The 20,369-nt window shown below is 42.9% G+C and overlaps 1 protein-coding gene across 21 annotated transcripts in view; it reads right to left on the minus strand.

Annotated features, from left to right (window-relative positions):
- Positions 1-17,211: 17,211 nt before the first annotated feature.
- The window catches only part of SLMAP (sarcolemma associated protein), a gene marked incomplete at both ends in the record, with an annotated part of 83,198 nt that continues 80,040 nt past the window's right edge, over positions 17,212-20,369 (minus strand). For 14 of the 21 annotated variants that reach the window (XM_082004702.1, XM_082004695.1, XM_082004699.1 and 11 more), the window contains one exon: positions 18,348-18,431. In XM_082004702.1, coding sequence (XP_081860828.1) covers positions 18,348-18,431 — 84 coding nt within the window. Of the gene's footprint in view, positions 17,302-18,347; positions 18,432-20,369 lie in introns of those variants that run through there. The other 7 variants (XM_082004693.1, XM_082004709.1, XM_082004691.1 and 4 more) reach the window with 1 other exon arrangement.

The following is a 20,369-nucleotide window of genomic DNA, read 5'->3' on the forward strand; positions in this document are numbered from 1 at the left end:
CCAACTGGGAAAAGAGTTTGAGGCCCACATGCTTTCTAAGTTTGTAGAAATAGAAGTTTCTCTCTCTTGTACCCCATCCCTCATAATCTGGAAAAGATACAGCCTTACACATTGAATTCTTTTCCAGGAGAAACTCAGCAGGATATTTGCTTAACCAGGAGGAATTCTCTACATTTAAATGATCCTTGAATGATCTCTTCATTTTTGACCACGCTTCCTGTAGTCCTTGAAACCGCTTCAAGTACAACGGGTCTCTGCTGACCCTGGCGGCTGCCGTTCGGCGTTCCAGGAATTCCTCCTGACACGGACCCGGAGCATCAGCTGCGGCTCTCCCAGGCCCAGCAGCTGAGGACGAACTTACGTCGGCTTGACTGCAAGGTCAAGTGCTACCGTGAGGCCATTCCAACAGCAAAAAAAAATAATCTCAGACCTTGCCCATCTAACTGCACTTACCAAAAAAAACCCCAAAACAACCCAACCGCCTCCCACCATGTCCCTCTCAATTTTATAATATATTTATATCATATAGTTATAATCTCTAGAGCAGACGAGCTCTGGCTTGTTGAGTATGCACAAATTCAGCCTACGCAATGGCCTAGCAAACAAAATAAATGCCTTGCCAGATAGGAGTGGGCCCTGCCCAATTAATTTTGCTTTTAATCAATGGAGTTACATGAGCTTTTATCTCTGCATAAAGTTTGGACATGATGTACAACTGATGAAGATAGTAACTGTAATCTCAAATACTAAAATAGCAAAGTGTTTATTAAATAAATACTGGCTAGCCTATATGAAGCTTCTCTTCCAGAGAAGGTTATGACTATGATTAAAAAAATTTAAATCCTAAATAGGACTTTGGTGACTGTATTACGGTCCCATTTTCTTAGTCCATCAGTCATCACTCTTGGCTCAGTTTATGAGCAGCAACCGTTTCTCAGACCACAGAAAGGTCCGAGGTTCTGTCTTCCCAACAAGCAAGCAGAAGACCATTACGTTTAACTAACGATGGGAGCTTTGCCTGTGGAAAATATCATCATTTAAGTTTCCATATTGGTGGCATAACTGGAATATCTAAGTAATCGCGTGAGTGTTTTCTTGGACTAGTTTTAAGATTACTGCATAAAAGGAAACGCTTTGAAGTTCTGGCAAAAACGAGAACTGGAACTGGTGGCTTTATATCCTGCTGCGCCTTTCAGGGGCCATAGGCATATATTTAGAGCAGCAATTAGGACAAGCTTTTCTGTTGTTCTCAAGAAATGTTTCTACATTTCTTGAGAATTCTGTCTTAACAAGAGAGAACATGGAGGCACCTCGCCCCGTTTCACTCCCGACTTGCAGAGGGTGGCTTTACACGATGCTCTTCAAATGCACAAGGATGGGCGCAAGGAGCAGACGTAGTCCAGGGTGCACTCCTACAAAGAGGCACTGCCATCAAATCCGGAAGCATGGTGGACTTGAAGTGAGCCCATTGCTCTGGTCTGCGTACGTGCAAAGACACGTTCCTGCCCTCTCCACCACGTAGGCATGCTCTAGCCACAGCGAAGATGTCCTGCGGACCTCGACCGACGGGTTCGTCTGAACCTCTGCCTGGGGTCTTATGTTCTTGCAGGAACACAGGGTCACAGCTCAAGGCAAGATCACAACACAGCACCCCCCTCAACATACCCTGACGTGGGTGTCACCATCGGACAGCGTTCACTGCACACAGGATCAATTCCTACCTGCCGTACCCTGCTGCCTCCATAAAAAGCAGTTAAGACACATACAGCAAGCTTCACATGCAAATTAGTTTGGTGTGTAAACAACTAGTGGACAAGACAAAAAAAAAAAAAGGCAAAAAAATTGAGAGTCTGGTATGGCACCAGTTAGCTTAGAATATCCTTTTTGCTTTACCACTCTTGCTTCAGTGCTTTTGAATACAATCTTTATCACATCTTATTAATGGAAACATTACTCAGTTCTGTTGAAGCAAAATAGATTGCATCGTAAAGTATAATTTCCTAGGATTTCATGCTCGTGGCATGCTAAGTCACGCTGATTCCTGTTCTAGATGTGCAAATGGAGATGTGTCAAGTTTTGAAGGGCACAGAAGAACCTACTAAATACCCATGAAATAGTCCTTTTTCAGAAAGTGCTATATGTAGATGTAAGGACCACGGAAATAGTCTGGAAAACATAGACCATATCCTCAGGCAGTGATGCTTCAAACATGTGCTGAAGCCCATAAAAGTAAGTTAAAGGCTGTGTTGACAGACAGGATGAAGGGAAAATCTGTTTCTGGGATTAGTAGTTACAAAAGGTCTTCCAGATTCTGGAGTAATCACAGGATGAGGTTTCCAGATGGCCAACCAGGATCTTAGTAAGACCATGGAAGAAACATGCATCCCCAAAGTGCCCAGGCACAGCAAATCTTCTAGGTAAATGGTATTTCAAGGGTAGTCCTGAGAATCTTGACATGAAGGTGGCACCCAAAATGTTCTCCAAATGAGGGTCAGCCTCTCCAAAATTGGTCCTGGAAGCAGGAGGAATAAAAACTGCTTCTTGCCCTACATGGCAGCTGGGACGCCAGCCGGTAGCCCTGGGCAGACCCACACCAACAGAGGGGCACACTGAGCCCTTCGTGGAGGATGTTTGGGGTGCCAGCAAGGCTCATCTGCTTTTATAAAAGCTGTTGCTTTGGGATAAGGGTGAAGACACTTGATAAGCTCGAAAAAAGGCATGAAGTGTCATTGGGGAGTTACTCCTCCCACAGGGAGCTGAAGAGCAGGACTTCATCAGACATGGTCTTTGTCAGGTTTTAGTTTGAGACTCGGGCATCAGAGGAAGTGAAACATGCCAGGAGCCGTAAAAGGCAGGTTGGTGGCCTCCTCCAAACCATCTCGGCAGCACCAGAGCCCTTCACAGGGCCGGGCACCAAGCTGATAGGTCGGTCCATGAGAGTTTCTCCTACTCCAGCTGACAGCTTGGCAGTGCTGCGAGCGGCAACGGGAAACGGCATCAGCCAGATGACAGAAAGCAGGAATTTGACCCAGAAGTTTGCTGAGCCAGCCCTGGCTTAAAGCCAGGGAGAAGTGGCAACAGCCAATAGACAAGAAAGGTTTGGGAAACACTGTTCTGCCCCTGGAATGATGCAACATTCGTCTTCATTTATCAAGGAAACAATTGAGAGGACAGCAGGTACACAGGCTTAGGACACACCTGGATGGTATTAGGACCATGGCACTGCCCCATTTGTGTACCAGCACACTTATGCTGCGCAGCTGATTGAGCACACAGGGCTCCTGGTCCCAACTAACAGCATCAAGCAAAGTCCTGCATCGAGGAGGGAAGTGCCCCGAGGCTGGGGCAAAGGTGGTGGCAGAAGAGCTTTCTCCTAAGCTTCAGGAAAGGAGAAAGGTAAAGGCAGGGGCTTAGGATGAATGAGCCCCACTCCAGGCTCTCCTGGCTCTGCTCTCCCCTGGAGCGCAGCAACACCGGCTGTTCGCATGGCATGAGGTCAGGTTTGAAAACAAACTCTCTGAAAACAATCGCTAGTGCTTGCTAAACACTTCCCTACTTTTTAAAAACAAACAAACAAAAAACCCCAAACAACTTTCAGTCTTCTGTCCTTGCATGACTAGCCCAGATGAAGTTGCTTACTGGCAGCAAGAAGAGGCACGCTGAGGCCGTGTCCCTGCACAAAGGCAGGTGCTAGGAATTGGAGAGCGCACGTCTAGTTTCCTCACGGCAATTCACTACAGGACCAATTCCTTTCAAGGAAATATGGGATAGAAAATCCAGGTGAGGAGAAAACAGGGTTTTCTCTCTCCAGCAGGCAGATCAGTGTGTTGCTGCCAACGTGCAGCTCGCACAGAGGTGGATCCTGCCAGTCGGCCGCTTCCCGCTTCGGAGCGAGTTGTCTCCCACTCAGGTACAAAACAGATGCAAGAACCCAGCCAGGCCAGCTCTTGGCTGCTCTCAGGATGTCTTTAAAAGCCGAATGACAAGCTGTAGAACAGATGTTCACCCTTGGCAGTGACTACAGCCATGCTGTGGTGTATCGTTTTGCTTTTTCAGCTCTGGCCAAAAAGGATGCACATTTCCCCCATGCAGTGTTATGTAGAAGAGACCGAACCTGAGAGTGCTGATATTTTCTAACAGACACCAGCAAACTTCTCCAGTAGGAAACCAAGCGCTTTACTGGCAGTTCATCAGTGCCCTGAACACCATCACTCTGAATGACTAACACCCTGAATCCCAGAAATGAGACAGCAGTTACAGTTACTTTATGGTTCAGGTATCATGTACAAAAGGCTCTTGGAGGAGTGCAAAAGCAGATTTCTGGAGAAAGCTGGAAGAGGACAAGAGGGTTGCCTGTGCTTTGCCTAGCAATCTCCAGCAGGCTGCAAGCACCAATTTTCATGTAGTTCAAAAGAAAAAAAAAAAGGGAATAATTTTTGCTAATGAATTACAGTTTGAAATGGAGTAAAGTCAGATTCACAGAGCTGATTTGGCTCAGCATACAGCGTCTTTCTTAAACATGCACACTTGAAGATGAATCACGCATGTCTCATGAGGACGCTTCCTAAAATTTGCTCTCCCATAACCATTTAAGGTTCCTGTTCTTCAATAAAAGATGATGCCGTTACTTATATTAGTAAAGGTAACAGTGCTCAGATCAAATCTAGGAAACCCATCTCTTCCCTCTTAAAGTTTAGTAACCACGTTAACTTTCTCACCAGGTTGGAGACTGTAAGAACTGGCCAGGGTATAAATAGAAACATAGACGAAAGAGATGCAAAAGTGACCCAGAATACATACTTGACACATATTTCTTTTGTTCTTAGAAAACTGACTAGGTTAAAAGTGACGTAGCTCTCATTGCTCTCACTCTGTCCATATTAGGGAGATTAAACTTCCACACAGGAGAGCTGCAACTGAAAGATATTGCCATTATACTAAGCACAAATAGCTTTTTCTTGAACATCGAGCATGCACGTGGCCTCCCCTCTCCCCCCCCAGCTTACATTTTATGAGATTTTGGACAGTCAGAGAAAACTCTCCTTCCATATGTTCAGGATGTTAAGATTTCAACCTCCTTGCAGCAGGAAAAGAAAGTCATCTTCTTTGTAATGCCACAGCACTGAGCACACACAGAGCACTTAAACAGTAACGCATGAACTGATCTCTGCCGTTGCTGAAAACTGCAGGGATCCCGTAGCAGGTCTTGTTCCTGTCATGTCTGCAGATGCTCTGTTAAGGACTCCAGGGACATAGAGCAATTACTAGGGTTTGTTTCTGCTTTCCAGGAGCAGTTCTGTTTAGGAGAGAATAGAAAGGGATTATTTTTACCTTATAGTTTGGACTTACAGGGTGTGAACTGAATTTTCCTTCCCACAGAGATACATCGTCCTAACAACTAAGCATTACAGTGCCTTGTACGGGGGGTTCCTTCTGGGCGGCGTCCACAATCCCAAAGACTAACGAGGGTGAAAAGCAGGGCCCAATTTGCAGCACAGCTGGGGGCCGCACAGTCAAAAGGATTGCCGCATTTAGGCCACACACTGAGGGTTGCCTAGAGGTTTTTTGCTTTTATTTTGGGGGGCTTTGTTGGTTTGTGGGTTTTTTTTGCTTTGAGTCTGCTATACTTGACATCTGCTTCTAGTAAAATTAGCAAACTGTCTCATTTTATTTAACATTAAACACAGATTAAAACAGTACTGTGAACGGCGTTGTCTGAGTCTGCGGGACTGTAGGAAGTATCTATGAAGCATTTTCCACTTGCATGTGTATAGAGAACAAAACATTTAAGTGAAGATAATTTTTTCCATATACGTTACACACATTATTATATACAAGAGAGAACTAGACAAAACACAACTAGAACAAAGATTCTTTGAAGTTTCAAAAGAATCTTTGTCTATCTTAGCCATAGGGATGGCTTAAGCAAAGCTCCACGGATGAGGCAATGAACGAGGCGACAGACGCATCAAAGGCATCGCACTCCTAATACACCATTTAGCCAAGGCAACACCAAGACCACGCAGAGGACGTGCTGACACCAACATCGTTCCTCCTACAGCAGAAGAGGTCCACAGGTCTTACCTTCTCCTGACGCAGCCAGGCACAGGTCCACCCTTCACCGCGCCCTACAACAAGTTCTGGCACTCGGACCCGGAGAGCTGCTGCGACCGGGGCCCGCGCCCGCAATGGCGCTGTGCCGTCCCAGCGGAGTACGCAGCTGTACTCTGCAAGATGGCCTCCGCCAAATCCCACCCCGCAACGCTTCCTGCGGCAGCGATTGCCGGGACAAAAGTCTTTGCTTCCTGGAGACCTCGGTGACCAGAAGGGCGTCGCTAATTAAAACCCCCTGGGCGTGACTGGCAGCTACTTACTTTATTGTTCACCTGCTTAATGCTGCAAGCAAAGCTCCGCGTCACCTCTGCGTTGTCGCAAAAAGTGGGAGAAAAGTCTTCTGCGCGCGGGGAGGGGGCAGCTCGCAGGCCCAGCTCGCGCGCGGCGGAGGAAGGTGCTGGCCTCGCGCGGGCGAGAGGAAGCCTCGGGTCACCGCGGCCCCGGGGGTCAACGCCAGGAAGGGGAAACGAACGGAGCAGGCTTCCCACGAGGCTCAGGCATGGGGCAGGAAGGCAGATGCTGTCTCTAAGGCCCCTCTCTCGCACGTTAAGGTGCGTTAAACAGCACCTTCCACCTCGCTGCCTCCGAAGTCCCGCAGGGCCACCCGTCCCTGCGCAGGGCAGCTGCTGGCTGGAGGCTCTCCACCACCCTGCCGGCGCAGGGCGGGAGGCAGCAGGGCAGCAGACAGGAACAGAGAAGACGGGGCTGCTCCCTCGAGACCTGAAGTGTACTTTTCTCCTCTGAGGCAAACCCCACCCCATCCTTCCAGATCTGCTCACTTTGCCCTTCCCTTCCCAATGCCCCCCCCCGCCCCAGGCCTCTCCTTTACATCGTGTGGGGATCTTTCCCCAAACACACAGTTTTCCCCTCATTTCCTTCCGCTCGAGGCACCTGGAACTTCCTCCTGTCACCCCTCACGGGGACACGGGCCAGGCCACGCTTCCCAGGGCAGAGGCTTCTCGTCTACGAAAGCACAGTCACACGTAGGGCAGAGGGCTGTGGGGCGGACGCCGGGAGACAAGGCAGCTACGGCAAAGAGGGCTTTACACGCTGAAGAGGACAAGCAACGTATTTCAGCACAAATAGCCTGACATATTTGAGGTAAAAACAGAAGCAGCAACTAGCAGCAAGGACTGCCTCCAGAAGGCTGTAGAGGAAGTATCTTCCATCATGAAACGTGTGGTGAAATGGATTTGAAATTTGTGTTTTGACATCTCAAGCTTTTAGTAGAAGCTCCTTGCTTGAAAGAGCCAGTTCTGCATGCAATAAGCAATGCAGCACAGAAACAAAAGAAAAAAAAAACCAAACCCTTCCAGCTTCAATGCCAGTTCAAAAGTTATTGGGAGGCAGTCAATATGTTTGGGGAAGGTTTTTAAGCTCCCTCTTACAGAGTGAGAGATGCCTCAGCAGTGCTGTGCACACAGCAAGCGCCACGCATCTCAACTCCAACTTCACCCTTCCACCATGCTGAATTTTAAAAGCTTGAAATAGTTTTACCTGAACCTATCCCATTAAAACGGTATTGAGAAGCACAAACTTGCTTCATCCTGCTCAGACAGACTGTGGATAAGTTGAGTTTTAAGCAACGCTCTGCTACCCTGACTTGTTTCTGCCACAGTGTTCACTTGATTCACGAAACCATGCAAACACACAGCTTAGCTGGCTCATTGGACGGGTACTGGTGAAATAGAAGTTGCATAAATGCACTCAACATAAATGCTGGACTCCAGCTGAAAGCCACCCCCCCAAGGCAGACCGCGGTATATTGAGATGCAGGAGCAAGACAGTGCTTTTCACTGATGGGCAAGCGTTCAACGTGCGATCGCGTGGGTACTGGTAGCTACTGGGGTCCTGTCCTCCCGCTCCGGACACCTGTACACACTGGAGCAGGTGTAATCACGTTTGATGAAATCGACCCTAGATCCCACTTCTCCCAACCCACCAGAACCCACATCACAGCAAATCATCTCAGCCGGTGGGATTGCAGAGAAAACCACAGCTACCGGAAGCAAGCAAGGCCGTTATGTCTGCCTGAGTCTGTAGACAGCTGCCACTCAACGATGGGGCAGCAACAGCTACAAGCTGTAGTTGAAAGCAAGTCCACTTGACTCCAATACCTCCATAATGCAGCGCTGAGCTTGAGGTGCTTTTGAACAGGTAAGCTACCTGCACACAAGATTTGGATAGCTGCAGATCTCTGAAGCATTGACTTTCCCTTTTTCACAGGGTCCTCTTTTTAGCTTCTTTAGTCAGAACCAGGAGGGATGAAGTGACGGTGTCCCTAGCCAGCGTTAACAGGATGTTAACTCTGCCCTGAGTCATCACCCTTCCTCCTCAACTGGAGATGGCTGCTCACACCTGGATCACTGGACACCTACAGGCAATACTCAAGATGCACAGACTGCTTTCCAAGCTTGCTCTTCAGAGGCTGCAGGAAGCAACCTTCACGTTAAACAGTTATAACTTTGTATTTTCACAGTATCTTCACAGCCAAAAGGGCTGCAGACCTCCAATACGTACTCAAAATCTAAAGAATAATATAGCAGTTTTCTGATGAAGTACACAAGGCAGCAGGATCTAGCCAAAGCCCTACTTACAGTTCAAGAAATTAAAAAGTTAACCCATACAGCTCCAGAATATGACTAAATACCCAATTATTGTTCTTTATTTTAGAATAAAAAGCTTACCATGTTTTAATAATCTCCAGTGAAATGTACTTCACGGGAACTGGAAACCATTTACATTAAATGAACACCACTGTTACATGAGTCTGTGCGCACAGGAGTAGAACTGAGATGTCTCAGTTGAGAAAGCTCTCTCTCAGTACAGTAGTCTCATCTTCCATCTTGATTCACATTACATCAAAGGCTTCACCGACGAATTTCCGTGCCCGCCCAAGGGCAGTCAGTAGCATAGATGCCCAGCAGACCCACATTCCAAGCAGATGCAACATCCTACACATCTGACAAAGCCATTCAGTTCTCACCAAAGAAATACCCCAGAAGCACTCGTTCTGCTGGAATTATTCCAGTATTTGTTTCTCAATTACTGGGGGAAGCATCAGTTTGGGGCAAATAATTTTTTACCACTCTCTAGATTTGAGATGAGAATCGCCATGTAAGTCGGAGGGGGGGTTTTGCTATTTGTCTACAAAGTCTCCTCCTGAACAGGGGCATGGACGTGCCACGAACACCCTCACTCACTGCATAAGCAGTCTTTCACATAAAGTAATAAGGGAGATTGTTGTTAATAATTTGTTATTGGCTGGGACACAGTTAAGGAATGTATAAACATGATACTGCCCTGCAGGTGCACCACAGCAGCAACTTCAAATTTACCGTTTAAGCAGATGGATGACAGATCTTTAAATCTGAAAGTACTGGAAACTAAGGAAGAATTACAATTCAGAGCAGTCTGCAGAGGAAGGACGTACAATTGCTGCAACATGGAGCACAGAGACACCACCACCAGGCCAACCCACGTCTGCAAGTGCAATTAAAATATCACTGTGAAGCTGCTGCAGGCTACATTTTCACTCACATGCCACTACAATAATTATGAAGCAGAAAAAACTGAGCACTGTCTGTTACAGTGCCCAGCTACGGCTGGATGACAGTCCAGTTCTGCAACAGAAAAACTGCCAGTCAGCCGAGACTGCTGCACAAGCAACAGAAAACCCAAACGCCTTCAGTATCACACCTAACTAGCCTGTAATAGCGGTACTGAATCTTTCAGAATAGAACACACATTTTCGGTCACCACTTTTCACCTATAGCATTACTTAGAAATAAACTAACTCGGTGTTTGCCTCCTTGGTCTGAGGAAGAGCGCTCTGCGCTGGTATCTGGGAGACAAGACTTTGAGATGAAGTTACTGGTAAATGTTAGGTGTGATTCCTGCTACCAACGGCATCCCGTGAAGAGCAGCTAGACAGACACATTTAACACTTTTTTTGGCTATTTTTTTTTCCCTCCAAAAAACCCCAAACATGTGCTGTATCTGGTGCCGTGTTTTAATGTTAACTCTGATTTTAGCTTTTTAAACACAGGAACAGAAGAGAGGCAGGTTACCTAGGCCCCGATACCGGGATTTACCGCAGCCTGGAGTGGAACTACGCTTACTTAAACACCCTGGGCTGGATCCAAACCAGACTCAAACTGCTCAAACTTGCTGAAAACTACGTGACTCAGTACGTGTCCGTCTCCTGAGTCAGCACTGAAGCAGAGCTCCAGAATTGTATCTGATTTACAGTGCAGGTTAAAGACTGCAGGATTGTTGGTCTTCTCAAAGGATACCCGGAGGGTGTCCGGTCGCTAGAAAACACGTAACCCTTGCACAAGCCGAGGCTGCACTCACCCTCTGTGTGCCAGCCCTTCTCTCCCGGGGCTTACCACATTACACAGAGGAGGAAAGGTCATATGGCTGTGAGCCCCATGTGTACAGAGTAAAAGAGGTAAATAGATTCCAGTTTTAAAATAAGTTTTCATTTATTTCATTAGCTAGTAACTTGTCTTCTAATGCAATGAAACATAGTGCAGCAGGTTATCCCGGTACTGTGGAGTGCTGAAATCTGGAGTTAGGCTGAATGAAACACTATGTACAATACAAATCAGCTTTCTGTTGTGTTGTAAATTTATTCTCATAATTTTTACCATTTATTCATCCCAAAAGACATACTGCATATTTGGAATATTTTTAAATAAGAGCCACTATATTATTCTTCAAAACAAGTAGTTTTGTCACATCAAAACTGATGACATACCCAATAAAAGTATTTTCCAGAGCAAGAACTACTTACAAGGAATATAAATAGAATATAAACTTCATACATGATCTAGCACAAAAAGGTTAGAATAGTAAATCAATTCCATACTGAAGGCAGTACGTTACCACTGATAGCGTGTGTGGCATTTCTAAAAAAAAAAAAATTAAAAATAATCAGTTTCCTAATGAGAGGGTACTGAAACAAATACGGGTGAGCTTTTGGATAAATTTTATTCCAAAAGAACAGAATTAATTGATTGCTTAACCTTTTTCTCTCAAGTCACTAATTAATACGAGCAGGTAAGAAAAAGTTTCTTTTAGTTTAACCCGAGCTTTGCATTTGTTCATCTTCATCAGATACGATGAAGAGATGCCACGCTTGGAAGCACATCTGCATATCACCTGACGTAATAAAAGAATTGCATCTCCACAGTAACATCTCCTATCCACAGTTGAGAATTATTTAACTGAGAATCTCAATTACATCTCCATTCTCATGGTTGCTAAATGCAAGTAATCATGATCTGTTTTACCGCATGCAAGTGCAATCTCAGAACAGCGATGTATACACATGCACACACCCCCTCGGTGCGTTAGAACTGTTACACCTCCAGCACTGGGAATAATGCTGAGCCAAACTGAGTAGACTGAAAAATTTAAACAGTCACATGAATAATTTAGGATTAGAAATGCCTCAATAGAAGGAGGCGGCAATAACAGGCAACAACGTGATGGTGCTGAGGGAAGAGAGTAAAATGTATGATCTTGGGAAAAGGACTGGTTTTGCTTCACCTTAAGATCTAAGCAAATCAGAGTAATCTATGGGAAGCAGTACAGAATTCAAGAGTGTAGAATAATTCATGCCCGTCAAAGCATTTTAAAATAAAATTCCACTTTTATAAGTTTTATAAAACCTAAGTTTATTGGCGTTCTTAAACCAAGACTTCTGTAAATCATCTGACATTCCAATCAAAGCAATCACTACACTACTATCACTGTAACTATAATCCAGATTAAAAACCGGCTGACAGACTGCAAAAACTCAGTGAAGGAATTATTCTATGAATGTTTTCCCTACTGCCCTGCAGGGATCTGGTTTTGGCTCACTACCGTTCAACAGTGCATGATCAATACTCCTGCAAAGGTTCGGTAGTCATCCCTGTTAAAACCTGAAGGGGGGGAAAAAACCCACAACACTGATGAAGTTCTGAACAGTAATGGGAATGGGTTGCTGCCTTGGACTGCCTGCCTATGGTGGTTTTTACCAAACAATATTGCAAAGTCAGATACTGGGGGCTGGAGTGATGCAAGGAATGCACTGATTTGATTCACAAGATTAAAATCCAAATGCTAGAAGTCAGTGAATCCCCAAAAGGGTTCTGGTAGACAAATAAGAACAGCAGAGCAGGATATAAAGCTTATTATCTATTTATATGATGTTAGTAAGGTCATTACTGTGAGAACATGTTCTGTTCTGGCATCTACTCTTCAAAAAAAAAATTCAGAATATTAGAAATAGTTTAAAAAGCTAACAACATGATGAAGAAAAAAAATTAGGTAATTGAATCCATTCATATGAAGTGAAAATAGAAGGTACTTTGATCACGGTATGTCAAATCTCTGCATCAAGACAACATTTGCAGGAACAGAAAATCCTCCAAAAGAGATACATTCAAATCCAATGGTTGGGAGCCAAAGCAAGATGAACTCAAACACAGGGCTGGGTGGTTTTTTTTGTGGTTGGTTTGGTTTTTTTGTTTTGCTTGGTTTGGTATTTTTTGTAGTTTTGTTTTTGTTTTTTGAGAGAGAGAGGACAGTAGTTGCTCAAGTAACTTACCTACAGAGGTGACCAATTCTTTTTCTGAAGTTCTTAAAGCTAGACTTCTTTTTTGCTAAAAAGAATGTGTAACGTATGCGTAACTTCTTGGCATTATGCTTCTGATGTTGAAATGAGTCCATGAAGTTTTTACGACTGTGATATCCAGAAAAGTGATCAGCTACAAGTTCCCTCTACCTTTACCAACAAATGGAAAGGTGAGTCTCTGATGGCCCTTACCACTGAAACCTTTGTTTCAATTGCTAATTTGCCTTCTACTTCTGGTAGCCTGTAGGTAGCACCCACTGTTTTTAAAGCAGTAGTGGGTGCAACCCTTTCTCCAAGCAGAACTTGGCTCTGTGGGCTCGCTAATTTGAATGAGTTGGCTCAAACTAAAAACCCAGGAAGGCAGAAGGAACCGGGAGACCCATACTGCAGCCCAAATCCCCGCTGGAGGGGAAAGGAAGGAATTCTGTGTCCAGAAGCACACACAGAGAGGGACTGGGATGAGTAAATCAGCTGCACCTGGGGAACTCAATGCAGCTGTTTGCTGGAAGCAATCACCCTTCAAACAGCTCCAGAGGTGTATGTGACAGGGACAGAATATGGCTTCCAATTCTTTCATATGATCAATTGCTATATTAAACAGGGACAAAATCTTGAGACAGTTGCTAAGGAAATCCTAATGGTGGATGAAAAGCCAGAGGGGGGGAAAAAGGCCCCTGGTGGAAACTGGCCAGCCGCAGTTGCAGAGCTAGCGGAAACCACAGTGGCTTCCCAAAAGCCGTTGTAGTGACCTGACGTTTTAAAGCACTCAGATGCTGCTGGTGAAATGAATCTCAGCCGTGGATTTGTCATTGAGAAGATTCAAGCTGAAGAAATGATTCTTGCAAGTGGCAGAACCCGACAGATTAAGGCAGGAGACATTCAAAACCTTACGTAAAAGCACACTGAAAATTTGAACAGGTAACATACTTCAGAAGACTTGATTAGAAAAATAACTTATGAATATACCCCAAAAATAAATGCACAGATGATTACTTTTGCTTCAGCCAGCAGTCATTTGATACTAAGTCTCACTAAGACTGTTTTATGAGAAAACTTTACAATATATTGTGCAAGCTCACAGTTCTCCATTTAGCACCAAAAATTTCAGAGATTCTGCAAGAAGGATCAAGCTAAGACTCTGGAAGAATGCATTTAATTCAGCTACAAGGAACAGGAAAATTACACTATATTTTTAATGTATTGTATATTTATAAATAAAAGGCCTGCTGTTGTAGACCCCGTATAGGTAGAATCCTTTTAGAATTTTAAAAAAGGTGCCTCAGTCAGAGCACCAGGACAAAACTGAAGAAGTGTTCAGATATTTTATTACATTAAATCTTCCAAATTGAACTAGCAACTGATAAAAAAACACTCAGACTAATTTTTCTAGTACGAGGAACCTTTTTAAACCCTCAAACTTCAGTGTAAGCTCAGAGCACTTATTTTACAAGCAGAGCATCTTACACATTTGTGAAAAGCTGCTCGTTACAGTAACTCCAAGCTCATCAACCTCACAACTGAAAAGAACGAACCTAAACAAGGATGCAAAGGAGCACACGCGTTTACCACAAGCAAACGCAACAAACAACCAGAAAGGTTTGTGCACAGAGCGCTTGCAAAGTAACTCCACTTGCTGCTTTAGCATCAAAGCACTGAAGAACAGCAGCTTCCCAGTTATGCAATCCTTCTCCAGGGATTCCCACAACGAAAGCGTGAACTTGTGCATTTTAGCTCATTCCTGATCATTTTGAACATGCAAATGTCAAGAACTCCTGGGAAAGGCACTGTATTAGGAACCACAGGTATACTTATAAGCACAAACCCCCATGCAATGTGTACTACGCGCCTGTGTATATAATACAAATACGCGCACATGCACATAATTAAATTAGAAATCTTTCTCCTTTAATACAGCCATGTTGGGTCTCAAACTTCAGCTCTCTGATGCTCTGAAGGTTTCTAAAAACACCACATTTGTCTTTAATAGAAGAACAAACTTATGTCGCAGGCAGCGCTGCTCAGTATGGGGCACCAACCGGCAGCGCGGGCCCACCCCGAGGTTGGTCCCAGGGACCTCGGCACCTTCCCCGCTGGCAGCCAGGAGGGACCAGTGCTCCACCAGGCTCCGCTCCACCTCCTCACACCATGCCTACATGCTGCTGGCAGGGAGGAGGGAACAGAACCCATCGGAAAAGAAACAGTAGCTGAAAGAGGGAGAAATAGGGAGTTCAAGATGAGAGGAGGCTCCCTTCCCCTAGAAGGGCTTTCCACTACCGCCCCGCCATCGGCGGCCACTGCTCCTCCAGTGCCACGAGCCCTGCCACAGGCACCATCCACCCTTCAGCTGGGAACACTCTTTTTCCCCCGTGGCAATGTGCTCCCAAGCCTTCCACGGCGCTCTCCTCCCCGCCTTGCTTTCTGAAAACCACAGACAGGAGAGAGATCAGCTAGACAAAAACTTAAACCAGTGCAAATGTGAAATACAAGGTAAAAAAAGTCTTTTGCTATTACTGGACATGCTGCAGACACTGTGCCTAGTAACTGTGGCAGTATCTAGCGCAAAAGAAACTTAGCATGAATCTTTTGTTTTCAAATGACATTCAACTCAAACATGCACAGGGAAGAGTAAAGTTATTTTATTAAATCATGCACATCACGTGTGTTAGTGCAAATAGTTTTAATCTGTACTCCAGAAATTCTATTGTATTTTTATATCTTTACAAAATAGATTTAAAACAATTATTTACTTTAAAAAAATGTAATTCTGAAGTTAAGCATTTCAGAACAATATTTGCAATAACCTATATACAAGAGGTACTAAGTACCACTGGCATACGAGTGTTCTGTGGTTGGGTGGCTTCCTGCAACTGAAGAGGATGAAATGAATGAACTAAATGACAATATTTATTTTCTACAAGTCACTTGTGGACTATTTTTTCCAACTAATAATCCTCCCATTAGCAAATCCCATGTAATTTAAGATAGAACCTTTAATTAAAGGACAATGACCCTTAAAACCTCACAAAGTAAATTATATGCTAAATTTCTATTTAAGTATTTAAACTATCTGTCGATTGCCATAACATTCTTTAAAGCCAATTGAATTACTCAGATTACCCCCCTATTTTGAAGTTTCCTTTAGCAGAGCCATTTTGCTTTACCATTCTTTAGCATATTAAGTCTTTAATAAACTTTTTTGACAGAACTGTTGAGCTGAACAAGACAACTACAGTCTACATTTAATTCAGCACTAACCACAGTGATTCCCACCAAAAGTCAGCAAATAGCAATAGTTATAGTACTTAGATAAGGAAAATAAACTTTGTAATGGGGACCACTGCATCATACTTACAGCCATGTGATGAGGATGCACAAAATTTTACTACCAAATTAAAATCATCTTCACCTGACAATACCTCATCAGGTATATGATTCCAACTCCATAGTATTTTATGTATCTTAGATTTTTTTTCAGCTAATCACAGATGTACTGTAGCAGTTCTCTTAATAAAGTTACGTCAACAAAAGCTTATCTAAAGAGCTTCTCCAGCTCAAGTCAGAAAGTATCAAATGACTGAAAAAATAAATTGATATATGTGATATGTGAGAAAGTATTCATACTTTTAAAGAACGTATCTCTTTAAATATGTGAAATTTAATAAATTACATTCAAACTAAAGTTAACGTAAGTTGAATCACTGCACTACGTCCATCAAATGACCAAGTACTTGCTCCCAGAAATACCTTAGTTCACTCAAGAACACACACATGCTTACACTCACACACGTGCACGCTAAATACTCTAGGCTGGTCTTCACCATCAATATCTCTGTCTCTTTAAGGCTGGATATGAACTGTCTTTAATCCCAAAAATCATTAATAAAGCAATCCTTATCAAAGAAAAATATTCTTCCTTCAAAAGGCGTGGTAAGGTAAGTTTTCTTAAGTCTTGCTCCCAACAGCTCAGTGACTAACAGCAAGTAAAATGGTATAGTAGTTAAAAAAAAAAAAATCATACTGGAAGGCACTGAGCACACTGCATCTGTTTTCCAAGTATCTGCAAGGTTACTTGGCTTGGGTGTCCAAATCACAAATGTGTTTTTTCTTTTAAATCTGGCAATCAAATTCTAAAGTAAGTGTCCACAACCCTGGCCATTATAAATAATTTGGTACCAAGAAGCCTACTTTAGGCCACCATTATAGTATTCAGAATCCCAACACACTAATTTAAAACTTGCATGAAATTGTAAGCAAAAATATTGCTCACAGTATGATGAATCACAATTTTATTCCCTCTTTATAGACAGATACATTTTATACATTTTAAAGCAAATGACCCTACTGCTGTTCTCACGCAGAGCTGTGCTGTATTAAGAGGTAAAAAGGAAGAGAATTAATCTGTTTTCCCTCAGTATATGAATGTTGCCAGCTTCTAAAGGGAGGACGGTGTATGGATTCAACAACAGTTCTCATGGAGAAGCTCTGGTTAGGCCTGGGTACAGCACCACGGCTGTTACAGCAACCAAAGCTGCCATCACAGGCATCCAAGGCCATTGTCTCTGTGTGGAGAGAAAAAAAAAATCAATATCATATTTGTTCTAATTCATACTAATCAGTTTACCCCGTGGTTCCTGAAAGTCCTGAGTACCTGTTGATAGGCATCACTAGAATGTCACCCATGAGCCCTACTGCAGGCTAGTCCTGACTTAAGAGCATCACAGTAAACCGTGTTTCTCTGGCAAAGGGAACTCCACAACTCTTCGTGACTGAGGATCATCAGGAGAACTTTTGGCAGTTCTGTATTTCCAGCTTCATTGCTGTATGCACCTCAGAGAAATCTGCTATTAAACATGTGAGGGCTTACGATGTTTAAAACATCACTCGTTCCAAGTAATCGCTAGACACAGGTTTATGCAGTACTGACATCTTTAACTTAGTTTTTGAATGTTTAAATCCAGTTCTATGAACTTAGATTGTAGCAGATCCTAACAACATCATTTCAAACAGATTGTCGCAAACATTTCATGACAACAACAGCATTTTAAGAGGACACACTGAGAGACGTTAGAGAAAATGCAAGCTGAGAGTTCAGAATACAAACCAACCACCTAGTTATCATCCTGTCTTTTTTTTTCATCTTCTTCATAGCAATAGTGAGAAAAATTAAAGTGTTTAGAGTCAGAGAGGAATTTCTTAGTCCATAAATAGGAACCAAAGCTTGTTGATTTTTATTATTTAGAGGCAAACTCTTCATTTTTCATAGTTAATTAAGCAATTAAGTTTTCTTACAGGCCCTAGCATCGCAGCACTGTGCAAAAGGTAGCCCATGTGCTAAAGACAAACTGAGACCAAGTTAGAAGAGGCACATTCAGAACCAGTTACAAGGAAATTCATTGTTAGAATTAAAGGACCCCCACAGATGTTAAATGATTAGTTGATTGCTCAGCTCGTCAGTATCAACAGAACGGCATATTAAATGAAGGGTTTGCTTCAGGTAAAGAAATACCTGTGAGCATTTCACCATGCACTATTTTATACAGAAATGGCACACACAGGTGAGAGGGACAAACATACATTGACTGAACAGTAGTGCTTGTACCTTTCGCTACCACAATGGGCCGTAACACCAATACAGGAAAGCCAGGATTAGGCCGATGAATACGGCTGGGACGGGTTGTAATATGGAAGGCTAAAGAAGGGAAGGGATATTAAAAATCACATTGTGCTATAAATCAATTGGGTAAAGATGATTTAGAGAGGGGAAAATAAGTCAGTGAGTTTTGTTTTAATTGAAACGTATTAAAGACATCTAACACAATACAGCATTACCTAACCTGGTATACAAAGTTAGTACACCGCTCTACTCAAATGAACAGGGATGTTTAAAAATAAAGGGAAGTAAGCAGAAAATGTTCCAAGAAACCTCTTGTCACAACTTGGAATTTAGTCCTTAAAAACAATACAAATCTTAAGCTGATTTGCCTGTATCTTTTGTATAGTCGGTTTGCATTTCTCTAAGTGATAGGAAATCCCATCTGGATTTCTTAAGGCAGACAGACTCTCATCAGATACTGAATTTTTCAGCTACTTCTTCATTCCTTGCAAGCTAGCCTTTCCCATTTTCCATCACCAGCTTCCAAGAAAAACAATCTTTTTCCGCCATTAGTGAATCAATGACAACTATATCCACAGGCAAACCCAGTAGTTCAGATACTTCTGTGAGATTGTACCATGACTGTACAATCAACACTAAGTTACTATAAAGCAGGGAAGTACAATTCTGTCGGAGATACCACAAAGATCAGCATCTCTGGCAGGGCAGGTCATCAGCCTCGTGACCAAATGCAATTCTGAAAAAAATCCATCAAATGTTGCAGCTGGGCCAAACTACCAGCTAGCAAGACTGCAGGGTTCGTTTAGCTTATGGCTCATGAGAACTATCTATGCATTTTCTCAGCTACCTTCAGTTGCCTATAAGCTACTTTACTGCACATTCTGGATGGGCAGCCTCTATCCTTAAAGTGATAAATTAAAAGCAAAAATGGACCTAATTTCTTTTTAGGCTGTCCTTGGAAGACATGTCTTTTCTCTGTATCCTAGCCTATATATTCGTGCACACACACAGACACACAGAGGTTAAATTCAAACCATGCTAAATATTTTCTCAAGAACTTTTTCGTGCTGAAGCTGCCTTGATTTCGTTCAGTCAAATAAATAAATAATAAATTAATGTTTTAAGACTTTATAAAACATCATGATTCATAAATAAAATTTCATCCTGTTACGAATTTGTAGAAGTCACTTAATCATAGAATCTCCAATATGGTTCAAAACGCAGGAACATTAGAAGGTATTGTAGTCTCTGCCATTCAATTCAAATTTGTTTTAATCAAGGCAAATATTTAATAGACAAACTATGTGTACTTATTAAAGTCATTTTCATGCAGGATTATTTTTGTGTCATTGGTGCCACAAATCAGAGTGCCACCTTCCCACAGGAAGCATGTTGGTAGAAATAATCACAGCAGTGTTCAAAAAAGTGCCAGAAGTTTAAGTCAACCGAGCAGCTAATGTTCTCAAACCATTCACATAAACAAATCTGTCTTATAAAGCGCACCAGGAAATAATCAGTGACTACAAGCATGCAAGCACAGGTAGTACACCACACTGCTAAGCATTTCAGAATACAACACTTTTTTGGTTTTTTAAAGTAAAATTTAAGTATAAAAACTTAATATTTAAATGATATTCCAAGTGGAGTACAGAAGTGTTGTCTTTTCTAACACTTGTTAGTTGGCTGAACAATTCTCTATTCTGGGGTTTTGTGGTTTTGGTTTTGTGTGTGTCTTTTTGGGGGGAGGGTTTTGTTTGTTTGTTTGTTGTTTGGTTGTTTTTAAGTTATACACATTCATGGCTGTGGCATCCTAGCAAAGAAACAGATAATAAATATCCACCACATCAAATGAAATTGCCTCAAAATGATTAAGTTTTCCCCCTCATGAACTTATCAGCATATAACAAATCTCCTTATTGTCAAGGAGCATTTAACTAGATGCTTCATCAAAAATGTGCATCTTGTATTGGAATATGAAGATACGCAAACTCAGATACAGATGGGCCACAAAAA

This window comes from Phaethon aethereus, assembly GCF_964289735.1.
Source record: "Phaethon aethereus genome assembly, chromosome: 11".
NCBI lineage: Eukaryota > Metazoa > Chordata > Aves > Phaethontiformes > Phaethontidae > Phaethon > Phaethon aethereus.